This window comes from Micrasema longulum, unplaced genomic scaffold (genome assembly GCF_059751315.1).
Source record: "Micrasema longulum isolate JH-2025_06_02 unplaced genomic scaffold, ASM5975131v1 h1tg003243l, whole genome shotgun sequence".
Classification (NCBI taxonomy): Eukaryota; Metazoa; Arthropoda; class Insecta; order Trichoptera; family Brachycentridae; genus Micrasema; species Micrasema longulum.
Genome location: NW_028280328.1, coordinates 39,483 through 56,682, shown reverse-complemented (window position 1 = coordinate 56,682; position 17,200 = coordinate 39,483). Strand labels below are relative to the sequence as shown.

The following is a 17,200-nucleotide window of genomic DNA, read 5'->3' as shown; positions in this document are numbered from 1 at the left end:
TGTGCCGTGTGGATCGTACAAGCCGTCTGAAATGGGCCGTTAGGTTTTTTATTAAATGAATACATAACGTGTGATGTTAAATTTTAATACCTTTTCGCCTTTATGTAAAACAAATCCAATTTATTTTTTCCTTCCTTTACCTAAACTCAACTTACAAAGCACATGGCATGGAAACCGCAGATGTCATAAAAAATCGCGACTGTTTTTAAAGTTGTTTTATTGTTATTCTGGGCTGCGATTACAAACGGGAGGAGGGGAGGCTTATTCTGTCACAATTTCGTTTCGTAAGTTTGTTCGTTCGTCATCCATCTGACGCAATCAAAATAGTATTTCGCTCTCGTTCCCTCTCATACGATACGAATGAATTTACGAAACGAATTAGTTACAGAATAAGGCCCCAGTACCTACATATCGAGATGTTATAAAGAAAATCTATATTTATGTACGAAAACCTGTAGATTTTTTAAACATGTAAGGAAAAAAAATTGCACGAGGCATGTTCAGAAAGTAAGTCTACTTGATTTTTATATATTTTTAGAAAAAGTGTATTAATAAATTACAGGATATTATAAATGCACTTTTTGACTATTTTTCCACATATTTGCCATCCCGTTCAAAGCATGTGATGACCCGTGGTCCGTGGCACAAGCTTCTTTATGCCCTATTCTAGCTTCTTTCCCCTCTTCAGAACCTTATTCTGCACCTGCTCATCGGTTGAAAATTAATTTCCACCCATGTGTGCCTTCAGGGAGGTGAAAAGATGATAATCTGAAGGCGCCAAGTTAGGGGAATACGGGTGGTTCAAAACATTCCAACCAAATGAGTCCAAGAAAAGGCTAAGGCAGTGTGAGGACGGAACTCACCACATGCATCGAACGGGATAGCGATTATGTGGAAAAATAGTCAAAAAGTGTATCAACCGTATCCTTTATTTTTTTCTAAAAAAAATAAAAAAATCTAGTACACTTACTTTCTGAACATACCTCGTATACATATATTATTTTCATACAGAAAACTTGATTTTACTTTGTAGATAAATGTTAACTTCCCATTATTATATAGGGGTCTCTTATGAGGTTGTATATTGTTTTCACGTGATGTTCTATTAAATCTCAATAAAAAATTCTCGACTAAGGCCACCGATAGTTGAGAAGTTGTAGATACCGATCTTTCCATAATATCCTTACTTTCCCTCACTTATAAAAAGATGGTTAAAAGTTGGATTGAGTAAAATTAGATCGGATTGGGCATATGGAAATACGCAGGGTATTTTGTATCAGAACAGTATGTAAGTCCCGCTATCCGGTTGCAGGTGAACGGTGGCAGTCCAGCAGACAAGGCGGGTCTGGCAGCAGGAGACTCCGTCATTAAGGTGAATAACACGGAAGTCTTCACTTTGCGGCACAAGGAGGCGCAGGACGTCATCGTGCAAGCTGGTCAGAACTTCGACATCACTGTACAAAGGTTAGTATCAACTTCTGAGTACCAAGAGACCTACTACCAACATAAGATCTAGTGGGTGCTGTTATATTTTTATTTATTTATTAATACCCATATGTACTCGAGTAATCGGTGAATTTAATTTAATTTTACCGATTGTTTTCATTTCTTCCAGTGAAAAAACACATGTAACCAAAAAGATCCTGACTAAAGACAGGAAACTCACAGAATCTGAAACATCTATGTACATTGCAAAACAGTTAAATAAATCAAATAAATAAATAAATGTCCACGAAGGACATTAAAATACAGAAAACTTAACAATGCAGAGTGATCTATTATATTATTTAATCATTTGGTACAGGTAAGTGGGTATTAACAAATCATTGTCTCGGCGGCGCAGAGAACTGTGAAAAATAATACAGTTTGGAGAAAAATTACTTTCAAGTTGACAAGTTAAAACAATAACATCTTTTTGTGGCTTTCTTTCTTACAAATTTGTTTCTCACTCGATTTTCTTTATCAGAATACTTACCCGAGAGTTGCCATCGTGTCCATTGTTCTGGTTTTGTCTCCTTGTATCCTTCATTTTTCCCAGACACAAATGATTCAGATATTCAGACGTAATACATCTCAGTATAATAATATGAATATTTTGTTTGTTCGAATGTAATTTCATGAATCGTACGACTATTACAGAGGAGGAGGTACCTGGAAGCCTTCCGTGTCTGCAGTTGGTTCTCTTCCATCTCCCGCGAGGTCTATGAGCTCAATTTCTCCCGTCACACAGACCTCCCTGAAGGCCAACCACCAACCTTCCCACAACATAGGCTCAGGATATAACAGTGCCGCAAAACCATTTAACTATGTAAGTGGAAAACATACTATGTACTTGTATTTTCTCCTTTTAGGTACCTTTTAAAATAAACCATTACCTAGTTTGTTCCATTAGGTTCTTGCTTGTTTAAATCTCCTTTCCCGGTGATTGTGGCCCGTACATATTGCATCTAATAACTTCAACGTCTCTGTAATCGTAATATATACTGGGCTAAGATTTTCAGTATTCCTTCGTTATACATTTACATATTAATTGAAATAATGTATTATTAAATAATAAATACTAATTAGGCACAGAAAAAGCATTTTATCAGTAATTGAAGCTAAATCACCTATACAATCAAAACTTTACCAATGTGTAGCATTGTTGCGGCGATGAAATAAAAGAGTACCGAATATACGATTATCCCAAGCACTCTTTACGTCTCACTCTTGACTTTATAGATATATTTGCGAGTGAGAGATACAATTTCACACATCACGTAGGCCAGCCTATACCACTGCTACAAAACGACAGTTGCTCTCGCACCTCCGCCAAGGGTAATCCGTTTGCTCGCCCTCTGAGCGTTAGCAAATGGGTTTTTCATGTTTTTAGTGATTATATTTCCAGTATTATCACTTTTAACTTAAAATATAGTTGATCGAAGCAATTGTTCAAGAATGCTCCATTTTTCAGATTTTGAGTGTATACACAGCACCGTAACGCGCGGATTTTTTTAGCACAATAAGGGCAGGGTTAAACAACAACCCTGCAGAGGATGGAACGCTCATACCATTGTCTGAGCATACATACCATCTTCTCATGCACAAACACTGACCATTCAGACTATTGACATGACTATCTTAAGATATTTCTTGAATTTCTCGATATTCCTTGTTTTGTGCATCTATCAACATTCATTTTTAGCTCTTCTTTCATTGTCATTCGCTCTACAAGTCCAAACCAACGCAGCACTTTTTTCTTGTTTTTTTACTTTGAAATATACATGCCAATTACAGTGGCATAATCGTCTTCATTAATTAATCGGATTCAATTAATTTTAAGAGTAAAAAGTAATATTGTTCATTCAAATTATCCAGAATTAAATGTATAAGGTACCACTGTTAGATGCAGATTTGTTAATTTAAATCTGTGGTATTAGTGAATTATTAAAAACTCTTAAAATATTATCATTTTATGAAAAAATTTAACTCAAAAAGCCTACAGGTCGACAAAACTTTTTGTGTTATTAGTTTTCTTCCAATCTTTGTATATAATACTTGTTTACCTCAATAAACAAACATTAACCAGGCTCCCTAATATTGAATACCATAATTACATGCTTATATAATATAATCAATAGCCTGCTGTAGCCTTTTATAAATGTAAATAAGCTACATAAATTTAATATTTATTACCTCACAAATAAAAATAGACGGTTCTAGTGCAATCAGAAACTCATATAATGTACCAAAATTTTTACTAAATAATTATGTTTTATAAAAAAATGTCTGTATTCATTGAGATAAACTACTATTTGAGATAAAATTAAATATGATTGTATGATTTATTTAAATACAATTAGAGAAATAAACGAAAAACGTGACATAGGAATTCTTTTGGACACAAAATTAAATTACAATAGTCTGATAGAAACAATAATTAACAAGGCATTCAAAATAACTGGATTTATCTTGCGGCTGTGTAAATCTTTTTAAAACTTAGGTACATTTATAAGGCTATACATAACATACATATGCCCCCATCTTGAATATTGCACTGCTATCTGGTCCCCTGTTTATAAATGGAATATTAATAGAATCGAGAGTGTTCAAAAAAAAATTCCTGAAACAAATAGAATAGAATACAAATTTCATTTGCATTTTCAAAAATTATAGCTTCTTTAAAATTTCATAACCTTGATTCATTAGCACACAGAAGAGATATTTTCGATCAGATCCTGCTTTACAAAATAGTAAATAATAAATCTGATTCCCCAGAACTAATTCATCTACTTGCTTACAGCGTCCCCCTCCAGATCAACTAGACTGTATGATATTTTTTATTTTTGCAATATTAAAACTAATCATCGGAAACATTCTGCCATCCCTCGTATTTGTGAAGCGTTTAACAAGAATTTTTATAGTCTAGATATATTGAACACTCCATATAATAGGTATAGAAGAGAACTAATAGGCTTGATTCAGAATAACAGAGAATAGACATTTTGTCTCTTTTCTTGCTCTTAATCATTAAATCTAATACAATTTTCCACTCCTACTTTCCTTCAATCATCCTTCACCACAATCAATTTCCTTCTTTTCCTTCCCACTATCTCCTTGTTTTGTCCATATTTTTAAACCGTCGTCGCTTTGTTGTAGTATAATTTAGTGAATACATATTATTTAATGGCAGGCCCTACTATGTATACATTTTTTTATAGTTTTTATTTATATTTATTTGACCTGTGCATCTATTTGTATTCTAAATAAATAATAATATCAATATGTATTCCCTAGATGAATGGAAATGGAGATTCAACCGTAAAAAGTATTGTGAACAAGCAATATAATACTCCAGTGGGAATTTACAGCGAAGAAACAATAGCCGAAACTCTATCCGCACAAGCTGAAGTGCTTGCCGGAGGTGTTTTGGGGTACAGTATGACAAATTAATTAAAAAAATTCTTATCCAAATGCCGTAATTTACCATAAATTCATATCCAATATATTTATTTAAAAAAAAGAATAGAACCTCAAATTATATTGTGTTTACGTTGTATGATATTTAACTAATATACTTATTCAATTACAGTGTGAATTTCAAGAAAAACGAGAAAACTTACGACTCTGAGAAAAGTGAAGTTTTCAAAATGCTTCAGGAAGCAGATAATGATCCCGAACCAGGTAAATATATCAAAACATCTGAATGGAATTAAAATGCGGTTTGACAGTATTTAAAAAATAATACTTGTTCTTCAAAATTCATCATAATTGATGCAAATTTTTTTTTTTTTAAATTATATATTTTTATTATTTTAAACTTATAGTTGTCGTTGGCCTCGTGGTGTAGTGGTCAGCGTGTTTGCCTGCCATGCAAGAGGTCTCGGGTTCGATTCCTGACATGGTTGATGTGAAATATTTCTTTATATCGGTGTTTAAACGATCGATTGGTAAACCAGTGCAGTGCCCTATGCACCGTTAGGTGCGGAAAGGGAATGAACAAGAAGAAGAAACTTAAAGTTTGTTCTATTTGTTATTTAACAAATATTCAAATTTAGGCACAGATTACTTTTTGTAATCTATTACCAGGCCTTAAATATAAAAACGGTGTTGTAGAGCCGATATCGAATTTCGGGTCTCTGATTCGGAGTCAGCAATGAACTGTAACTTAATTAAATTATATTTTATATAATGATTGAATTGATGACATGAGTGGATGAGGGTGTTATGTCGCAAATTAAAAAAAATGTACTTTTTTACATAGATGGAGGTCTTATTTATTTATTTATTTATTTTGTTCATTAACGCCCAAAAGGCATTTACAAAAAATAAAAATGAATTACATGCTAACATACTAAACAATAAACAGAATATACAGAAAAAATATGTGAAATTAGTTAGAAAGAATATGATAAAAAGTTTTACAAAGTAAAAAAAACAATAATAACAAAGGTATGCAAGAAAAAACAGTAAGCATATAAACAAAAAATGCAAAGATATAAGCTTATGAAATAAATTCTGTAAGGCAAACAATAAATAAAGTGTTACGGTAAGCAAGAAAGACATTTTTAAGTTAAATTAATAAACAAGCAAGCATATATTATTACGAAAAAATAAGAAATAAAAATATGTATCTATGAAATACGTATTTGCCAATACTACAGTGCAATTTGATATAATGGTAAAAAATAAAAAAAAACAAGTATAAGGTAATAAAAATAAACAAGTAAGTATTTTTTTAAAATTATGAAATTGAATTGTCAATAATGGTTTGACGAGCAGCTACAAATAAACTTGACTTATGTACAGCCCTTTCATATAAAATACACTAAACCATAAAAAAAGTAGCAGAAAATCAATTTTAAGAGCAAATGAAGGCGTTATATTATTTTTAAAAGTTTTAGCAAAACTTAACCCCAGATATCTCTGCCTTTAGTTTTTGTCACACAACGCCTTTATCCACTCATGTCTTAAATTATTGAATTGAATAAGAAAACGGTTTAGTCGGAATATTTTGATTTTGCATTGAGCCCACAAATGTACCAACAACATTTTATCAAAGCAAATGCACAATTTAGCTTGAACTATGTACATAATTGATGTATTTGATGATATTTTTTTAGTTGTAGCTAAGGTCAAGGAAATGGGTTTTATTGGTGATATGATTATATGTATGTTAATCGGTTGATTTAACTGATTTTGATATATGCCATACAATGGAAAATAAAAAATCTTAGAATCTTCAATTGCTCAAATCTTGATTGTAAAAATGGACAAAACTCAAAACATGTATTTTGTAATAAGATTAATACAAGATGACTCTATTTTCCATTTTAATGCAATTATCATAAAACAGTATATTTGAATGTAAAATTTTGTACAGGATGCTGCAATTTTTATTGAGTGTAATTTTCTATTGCGTGAACCTTTAGCAAAATACTTTATCTAATTATGATCAAAATATTTACTTACCATAAAAGATTTCCTTAAATAAGTAATGAGTACAGGTAAACGTTGTTTGACGCCAGGGTTCCGTTCCGAGACACACCGGCGTAAAATGAACACAAATATAGGTAATGGAAGATACAAGGTTAGATTCCGTGTCAAAATTATAAGAATAATCTAACATGTTTGTATATAGAGTTTTTCTACTGACATTTCTTGGTGGAACTGCATTTTTAATTATAATAATAAAAATACGTATATAGTTTTATTATTATAACTAACATGTTTATTTAATTCATATCCCATATATATAAAAAACGTATTAAATATATACAGTTTAAATTCGTTTACAAAATAAATAATAATCTCTTGATATTAAATAATTACTTTTTTATAATACGAGTAAATACTAACTCGCCAGTTCGTCGGTACTAAATTAAATACTCGCACTTTTTTTAAAAAAGCATCCAATTTCATTTGCTTTAAAAGGTCGGGTTTGGCCGTATTTCTTGTTTTTGTGCTTTTTTCGCACAATGTTTGGATTCTGAATCACTATTGTCGCCCATAGTAAAACGACAAATATTTTAATATTCTTTTAATTTTAATAATAATAAAATAGAAAATATAATCATACCTTTTTATTTTTCTTAAAAACAAAGCGAAAACTAACTCGTAAACAATTTCACACACAATAGGCTGCTCGCGTACACGGTAATAGTATAAAACAATGTGTAAAAGTGTGTCTGCAATTAGAATTGCGGCGCCTACTGTCGTCTGGTGTCGAACCGGGGATCCCACGCCGGCACCAACTGGCGCAAAACGACGTTGACCTGTACAAATATGTATTTCTGATTTACAGATATAATACAAAAATATAATACCAAACAACAACAACACTACCATATTAAAAAAGCAAAGACAAACAAAAGTAAAAAATGGTACACAATGGACTTAAGCACTACAATGAACCTTAAATGTTACCCACTTGAAAAATTACACTGAAGACAAATTTAAATCATCATAAAAAAGCACATGATGACTTCACTTACCAGACGAGATAATTATTTTTATATAATATTTCTTATATAACTTTAACGGGTTTTCAAAAATAATAAATAAAATAAATTCTTTTCTTTTAATGTCTGTTAATCCCTAAATAAAATACAATTATACAAATTTAATACAACGATTTGGATGTACTAAAAATACTGATGATAGATATATTTATTTATTTTTAAATAATTTTTCATACTTAAGTCAAGGAATTTTAAATATAAATTACAGTCAGTTAATAAACTACTCTAAATATTTCAAACAAAGATAAGTTTTGACGGGGTCTACGTTCGAAGTGAACGAAAGGAATACAGTAATGCATTCTGACGCTGCCAGGTTGCATTTTTGTAAAAATTGGAGCCTTGATGTTCGAGAATATAATATATTTGTGAATGTCAACCAGCTAATTTTTATCTAAACTCAACCAGACAGCGTCACAACACACAACCGCATTCCTTCCGTGCGGCTTGAAGGTAGACCCTGACTATACCTAAATCAATATCTTGGTATAAAAATTGCATTACCCTTTACAAAATTATGTCAATATATTTAAGTAAAGTAGCTGGGAGTAAATAAAGGATATCAGGCTTAAGGAACAGACTGCCGGCCATGATCGGCTAACTTCGGCTTTGTAGAGCGTCGTCGTTGTCATTCATATATGTGTATCATTGTGTCTAGATACTGGACTCGTGCGACAGAGGCAACGCTTTACAAAGTCGAAGTTAGCCAATTATAGCCGGCAGTCTCTTTCTTAAGACCAATGTCCTTTCCTACTTTTATTACACAAATTTTCATTTCAATGTTTTCACTCTGCTGACTCCGAGCTAATAAGAAAGGATGTGTTCTTGTTTATTTTAGTAACCATAAATTGTGTAAACCTTCTAAAAATATAATTCAAAGTAATTTGAGTGCATGTGCATTTAAACAAGGTGTATTAATCAGTAGAGGCCTGTATTGTTTTCGTAAACATTAGGTATTTTTTGTATAAACAATGTGTTTCAATTTGATGAAACTACAAAGTATCAATTAATTGGGTCGATGTTCTAAAATTACTACATCGTAATCATATATTATTGACTTATTTTCGAAATTTATCAATCTTTGAATTTAGAGAAGTTAAACTTCTGCTAATATAAATATACAACACATTGTTTTCTAGCAAGATATTTATAGTAAATAGATTTCCACCATCGTAATAGCACGATATCATTGCATCTCAAGTATAACTACATAATTCACCGCATGTTCCTCCGTGTGTTGGCTGCCCAGAAGCGTGCGCCCAGTCCCCGATCAGCGGAGCCGCCACAGGACTTCGCCACGTCTCGGCGCCCGTCACTCGGCCGGATGCGCCACTCAATAACACTGGCGGACTTCCCCCCGGACAAAACATCTGCGAGGAATGCGAAAGGCTCATCATGTAAGTACGGTAATCTTTCGACGAGTTTCGGAGTTATCTAACTAATAGGAATTTTATACGAACGGGTTGTAGCCGAGTGTTCGAGATGATTGTATTCTCGTCAGAATATATACAGAGCTCTGATTTTGTCATTTCAAAATTGTAAATTTACTAAAATGGATAATCAAAGCTCCTTACAAATTTGATCGAGAATTGTTTTCAATGTAATAAATGACGTAGAAACGTCGCACTTTTACTCGACGGCAAGTCGAGGGAGGACCGCGAGCCCCCGGCCGGTGTCACCGTGGCCGCCGCGCAGTGCCCCGCGTCCCCCCAGCAGGGTGAGCCTGGGCACGCAGACCCCCGTACCGGAGGAGCCCCCGCTACCCGCCCCAGCATTCCCGCCGCTGTACGAGCCACCGCTGCCCGCTGGTCTGTACTGCGCGCTGCCCTCAGGGGAGATCGCTCCCGGGCCCCCTCCCAGTGGCGGAGCTTCAGACGAGCCCCTTGGGCCCGTGCCAGACACTCCCAACTGTTCGGAATGTGGAGAGTACATAGTGTAAGCGGCACAGTACAGGAATGATCAAATATTGTTTCATGTAACTGTGTTGTAGAGCATCGTTATTAATATCTCATCACAAGTACAAAATGTATCATTTACATAAATTTCACTATGGTGCTCTTTGCTGATCGGTTCTATTGTGAATTTACTTCGAGATGTGTATAAAGAAAAAATTTCTTAAAAAAAACTTATCAGCAAAAGGCAACATATAATTTTATACCTCTCCAGATAGTTTCTTCAAATACCTAGTCTTTATAATATGAATCCATTTTATAAAAAATTATCTCATCATCTTATACAAACTATTTTAACTAGTTGTTCAAATTTATATTTTTTTGTACAACTGTCTAAAATAAATACATTACATTACATACAAAACATTTTAAAAAAAATATGTTACACTACCTATAAATAAAATATTGAGAACTTATCGAAAATAAAATAATTATAAAATATTTTTAATAAATGCGCAAATAATTCTAAAATACGAGTACATAGTTTTTTCCACTTGAGAAGAATTTTAGTCAATTTTTAACATACAACCTGTATGCATATTATAATATAGTTTCAAATTGTAACATATTATAATGCTAATTTTACATTGTATACCTGTATATTGAAGTTGGTTAGACGGCCAACTGTGAAACTGGCGTCGCGGGTTCGATTACCGCCCGTTGCAAGAAAAATACCCAAGAAAGATTTTTATCTCAATTGGTCTGGGTGTTGTGGTGTATTTTTCATTACCTCCTTCCATATCCCCTCTATCCCACCTGCTGACAAGCCTCAAAACAGAGGCTTAGCGGGTTATCCCTTTAAAAAAATATTTTAAAAAAGTAAGATTTATCCTTTCAAATTAATAGAATGTAGATGCATTTCACAATCTAGTGACTTTTACTCAAATTTTTTAGTTTTTTTTTAAACATAAAACATAACAGTTATAGGAAATTCATTAAAACTTAGAGGAAATTATTAACCTCTATTTGTTTTAATGTAAATAGGAAAAATACCAAACATAGTCATATGAATCCGCAGCTAGATAATTTATTTTCTAAAATAATTTTACTGCACCTTGCATGAAACCCCAGGTTTGATACCTGACTGAAATACATGAAAAATAGCAATGCCGAAATGACTTTACCATAGTCATTATAAAAGAAGTCTATTAATGAAAAAAAAAATTTTGCAGAGGAGTGTTTGTTCGCATCAAGGATAAGAACCTTCACGTGGAGTGCTTCAAGTGCGCTACATGCGGATCATCTCTCAAGAACCAGGGATACTATAATTTGAATGGCAAATTATATTGTGACATCCATGCCAAGATGGTAGCTCGCCAGAATCCTCCAGCACCCAACTTGGAGCCCTACACTGTACCACAGTATGTGTTATGTTTGACATTTCTCTACCTTATACAGTTAATTCAATAACTAATCCAAATTAAGAACTGTTTTTAAACCTTTTCGTCAAAGTTTATGGTGTTAAAAGGTGTTTAGAGTATCCTTTATAAAACCCATCCACCTTATTGTTATTGAATAATTTGGAAATCAACTGAATATCATTCGTCTTGAAATGATCTTTAAATTTGTACTAAGAAAATTAAAACTTTGGAGTCCTCACTAGAATATCCCGGTCTAAGAAGAACAGTAGTGTTGACTTTTTGTCTGTATTTTTACGCCCGTAAGGCTCTTACATATAAATAATATGAAACATTAGTATATAAAAAAACATAAAGTTTAAGAAATACAGTATAAAAAAATAAAAGAAAATCTAGTACCTATTTAGAGTATATAAAAATATAAAAAAATAGGGTATAAGAGAGAAAAGGCTTTATATGTTTTTTTTTTTCAAATATTAAAAAAAACTAGATAAACAAATAAAATTCAAAGAAATGTAACTTGTAAAAATACAGTATAAACATTTGAAACGGTTAAGTACATTATATTATAAAATAATATTAATAGTTTGTCAAAAAATAAATTGCTTTTATGAATAAAAATAAGTTGATATTATTTCTGTTTGACAGGGAACATATTATTACACTTAACATATTATGCTTATTTTAATTTACAAGGTTATGTTAAAGAAACCAAATAATAACAAAACAAATAATAACAACTGGTGAATTTACACAGGAATTAGTCGATGAATGACTGCAGTAGAAAATTGTAATACTCCGGGTGTCTCGTCTAGGCACTCGCATACTAATAAGAGTTGACAACAATCGAACATTGATATTAAAATTGCTAATAAAATAGAAAAGCATTCATATATTCTTTTGATGTCAAATATTGTGGATAATGTTCGACATTCCACAATTTGAAATATAATTATGTATGACAAAAAATGTTTTTATTATAAAATAAATGCACTTTGGGTGTAAATAAATGCATATTATTCACAGAAACAAGCCATCGAGCACCTTCTCATCAGTATTGCCATCGGCATACTCTGTGCCCCTTCCTCCTCTCTCTAATCCGATCTATTCCCCGGCTGGTAATGGCCCATCGTCTCTAATGGTAAGTTTACTTTGTTGATTTACCACTTTTTTACTGTTGTTGAGGTATTGAAACAGTCTAACCACTTTTTTCCGTAATGTTTAGGATTATATTTTGTCCTTTCATCCCTAAATGTTAATTATTATAATTTCCTCAAATTGTTTTCTTTTTTCTTCGGATAACATAATTTGAGGTGTACGGAATCAAATACAGGTAAATTGAGAGATTTATTTTATTATGATAATAAAAATAAATTCCGTTTCATATAGAATAAAAAAAAAGCATTGTAAATTGAGTTCAACCATTGTACAATATTAATTTCTTATAATTTTATCAAAAGTTTAAAGAAAGTGTATACTTATGAAAACACAACACTCATCAGCTAATGAAATCAAAAACCGAAATATTTTTTTAGCTATTTATTGTAATTCTCTTAAAAAATATGGAAAATGTTTATTTGTACATTCATTTCTGTATAAATAATCTAATGATTTCAAAGGCATTTAAGGGAAAGTTATGTTTTTACAATGCAAAGGTTTGAATCAGTACACCTCATTTTTGTGCTTTCAAAATTGACCTCTTCTAAAGCCTTGAACTAGTTTTTAAAATCCCCCTAAATCTTTAATTATAATATTTTTAATCTGTATTTTTATAATTTTAACACGAGTAAATCTTTGCATGTCTTTGTTTCTCTTTATTTTCATCTACCATTAAATTTCAAATAACTTTTTGGACGAAGATTATACGTGTTAAAAATATGAAGCACCAAAAACATCCTTAATAATACCTCAATTTAATTTGGTTACATGAGCATGTCTACTAACGTTGATGTTTTTCTCCACCTTACAAATATTTCAGAACAAGAATGATTTTAACGGAAATATGAGTGATCTATCACTAAAGCTTAATCAAGATAATGTGGATGCCTTTGCGAATATTGCGAGCGGTAACGATGATGAGAAGGATTCTAGAACTTTGGCGGCCTCTTTTAACTCATTCACAAACGGGAATCTGGTGCCAGCAATTAACAATAACACAGCTGCAAATATCGGTACTAACGAGCCCACTGGAGTTTCCGACAATTTGTTGAGTGTGTACCCCATCAGTATCCAGACGAGTCCCGTCGGTACCATCTCCAATGGCGTGTACAAAAAAGTGATCCCACCTCATATGGGGGGCAATTACAAGGTAAATAAAATTCTAAAAATGTATCATAAATTTTCTCATAGATTAATAAATGCTTATCTAGTGATGATTTTTCACACGATAGACTAGTGTGGAAGCATAAAATTTCACACTACAGTTATTATTCAGGCATAAATTATAAACTAATAAGTCATTACAAGATTTAAGAATTATCAAGGTTAAAGATGTGTACATGCAAGTTTTTTTTCTGGGCACAGAAAATTTCTATTACTTTTAAAATGTTGTGTTTTTTTATGTGTATATTTTTATGGTCAGCGCGTTTGCCTACCATACAAGAGGTCTCGGGTTCGATTCCTGACATGGGTGATATGAAATATTTATTTGAAAGGGTGTTTTTACACTAAAATATTTCTTAGTACCTGAAGCGTAAGACTGATTATTTTACCTTCATGTAACAAAAAAGATCAATATACGCTGCGATTGGTGTACCAATGCACTGCCCTATGCACCATTAGGTGCGGAAAGGGAATGATGATGATGATGATGATTTTTAATTTATTATATTTTAGTAATATTCTTACTGGCAGAGGAAGTAGTAATTGCATTTATTTTTGACTTACTAACTATATTAAATTATTAATGAATTGTATTTATTATATTTCTGTGTGGCGGCCCCCGTGGTCAAATGGCTAAAATACTTACCTCACACACGGTGAGTTGCGGGTTCGATTCCCTGTGATATCGCAATAATTCTATATGATTTGTCTCAAACCTGGGTTTTCTGCGTTGTAATTTACCACTGTAATTATACCTCTTAGACTGTTGTGGTGCAAAAGAGCAAACAAAAATATTTGTAAAGTCACTAACTTTTGTTTAGATGAAGACTTTAATGGTATATTAAAATAATATGTTATTTGTAGTACTAATATTAAATAATTACACATGAAAAGAAAGTTCAAAGTATGATACAATCCATAGCCCAGCGGCAACATCTCCGGACCCAGACCTTTCGGGGCGCCACTGTCCCCGGCCATGCACTCGCCTGTGTCGTCGCTGTCTCCACGCTCTGCCCCCGGGGCCCCCGTGTCCCCTGCCTCCACCCTCCCTCGCCCCTCGCACCAGTTCTCCGCCCCCGCACCCACCTCGCACTCATTCACAGGTAAGCGAGTCACCTTCGCTCCGGCTCCTAGAGTTCTACTAGTTTAATTACCTTTTCTTCATAGATATACACGGTGGTTTAGGGCCAGAGCTCGAGCTCGAGGAATTTTCTTCGTGGTAAACTTTTTGAAAAATGATTTTTTTCATGTTTTTTTTATTTATTTGAAAATGAAGTAAGTCTTTGATTTCTCAGACTAGAATTTCTTCCACATCCGACCCTTCTCCTACAAAAAATGTGAATTAAAAAATACATTCGACCGACAAAGCGATACGCACCGGACGCGGACAAGGGAAGTGGCTAGGTAAGGGGGGGTAGGAATTTGTGGAAGGAATGCTAGTCCAAGAAATTAAGGATTTACTCTATTTTCACATGCAGAGACAATATTTGTTAATCAATAAAAACATGTAGATTTCCAAGAACTTTACTCTTAATCATCCGATATATCTACAAAGTACTTCTTCTCTCTTTATATCGAGCCATGGCCTCCATCGACTTTCGACTTCAACTTATTCTGTCCTCCGTTACAACCCTCCAGTTAGAAACTCCTAGTATTTGAGATGCATCCTTTTCATGTTATCTTCTCATCGCAGCCTTGGTCTACCGACCTTTCTTCTGCCTCCTGGGCGCCCATCCGGACATGTGCCAGCTCCTGTGCACATGTCCGGTCCATCTCAGCCTATTTAGTCTGATGTGTACAGAGACCCTGGTAGCTTTATGGATGTTGTACAGCCCGTCATTATATTTATTAGTACTTTTTTATCACTGCTCGTGAGCCTTCCTTATGGTGATCCATTGCGTTCTACCTTTGGTTTATTGTTACCGCGTGAAGTCTACTGTATAACAGATATTATCCACCTGGCGTCTCTCGCAGGTGTCCCATAGCTCGTATTCTTCATACAAGTAGTTTAATGGATCTCTGGCATGCTACATGTTTAGTTTTGCCTAAATGACGTCTGTTATTTCACTTTGTTTTCTAATCTCATTATTCGTGACAGTCTCAAGCTGATACCGTGTTCACTCATTGAGTCATGTGGAACTTATTGGCCGATTGTAAAGTGAATCTCAATATTTCGGCACCATATGTCTGAATGTGTTTGTTTATTATACTTGACATCCTCAAAATGCAACTTATCCCAGTCTAAATTGGCGATTTATTACGACTGTCTGGTTGTTTTAACTTAATCATTGAATTGTGCCCACGTAGAAGGGCATATACCACGCAAATGAAAAAAAAAACTAAATACAGTTTTTTTAAACGTAAAATGGTATATTATAGCAAAGAGGACAATCATTTGATTTTGTAAAATAAGCATTGTTTTATTTAGAAAAAACAATAAAATTAAATGTTTTTGTTTTGTTTTTGTGGCATAGTGAGGAAGTTCAATCCTACAGGAAAATGGACATAAAAAAATATTTCTTACGTGCGGTAAAAATTAGAGCATTAAATTATACTGCAAAGTTTCTTATTTTTAACATTTTAACTAAAACAAACTACTTTGAACGGCGTCACTAGTTCATATGAATAAGAATGATAAGAGAGTTATGAAAGTTTTCCGGTTTATGGTAATTCAACTGACCAATTGGCAGAACTGACCGAGAATAAGCCGAAAAGAACTTGAGACGTCACACGCAGAGTAATATCAGAAATACAAAACTTATAATAGCTAATCATAGCACTGATAATATGATTAAAAAAATTTGTTTTTTCATTTTTGACTTAGTTTAATAGCCTATAAATAAAAAATAAAAATATCACTGAACTTCCTCCTTCAATTTTTGGCCCTAAATAAACATGCTTATTTTCATTTTCAATAATGGTGCTGTTAAAATGGATATATTCTACAGTATATATATTAATGTAAAACAAAAAATGGCATCTGAAATCCATTTAAGTGATACTAAACAACTTAAAGATGATTTTCAAAATGAATTTTAAAATGAGGAAGTTTAGTGTTTTAAAATAATTTTTTTATTATCTGTTTTACAAAGCCAAAACGATATATATATTTTTTTAACACCACTATGAAGAGTTAATTTGTATACAAATTATTAATTACTAAATAATGATTCTAATTGTTTAGTGTCTATGAAAAATATGTTTACAAAAATCAATATGACCGTATTACTTTTGTATAACAAAGGAATAACTAGGTAGTATATTGTTATGGAATATATATATATTATATAAATTATTAATGTATGGACCATTATCCAATAAAAACAGCCTAATATATCATGTTAATAGTATTACAAATTAAATTAATACACTTCAATCAATTGGAAAAACAATCATCAATACTATCCACAAAAGCAAACATCTACATACATTATGAGATGAGACTCCACTATAAATGGCATCACACACCTACAGGACACTGGAACGGCTGGCTGCTTTTATAATGATTTATATAATAATGTAATGTATTTGTGTACATTACATTTAATTTATTTTATAAAAAGAATTGAGA

At 32.7% G+C, this 17,200-nt stretch overlaps 1 protein-coding gene across 1 annotated transcript in view; it reads left to right on the top strand.

Annotated features, from left to right (window-relative positions):
* Positions 1 to 1,312: 1,312 nt before the first annotated feature.
* The window catches only part of LOC148270939 (uncharacterized), a gene marked incomplete at its 5' end in the record, with an annotated part of 30,391 nt that continues 14,503 nt past the window's right edge, over positions 1,313 to 17,200 (top strand). The window contains 9 exons of the mRNA XM_088242022.1: positions 1,313 to 1,464; positions 2,140 to 2,308; positions 4,777 to 4,913; positions 5,072 to 5,163; positions 9,247 to 9,394; positions 11,122 to 11,310; positions 12,334 to 12,448; positions 13,286 to 13,615; positions 14,552 to 14,732. Of these exons, the coding sequence (XP_088098148.1) occupies positions 1,313 to 1,464; positions 2,140 to 2,308; positions 4,777 to 4,913; positions 5,072 to 5,163; positions 9,247 to 9,394; positions 11,122 to 11,310; positions 12,334 to 12,448; positions 13,286 to 13,615; positions 14,552 to 14,732 (1,513 nt within the window). The remainder of the gene's footprint in view (positions 1,465 to 2,139; positions 2,309 to 4,776; positions 4,914 to 5,071; positions 5,164 to 9,246; positions 9,395 to 11,121; positions 11,311 to 12,333; positions 12,449 to 13,285; positions 13,616 to 14,551; positions 14,733 to 17,200) is intronic.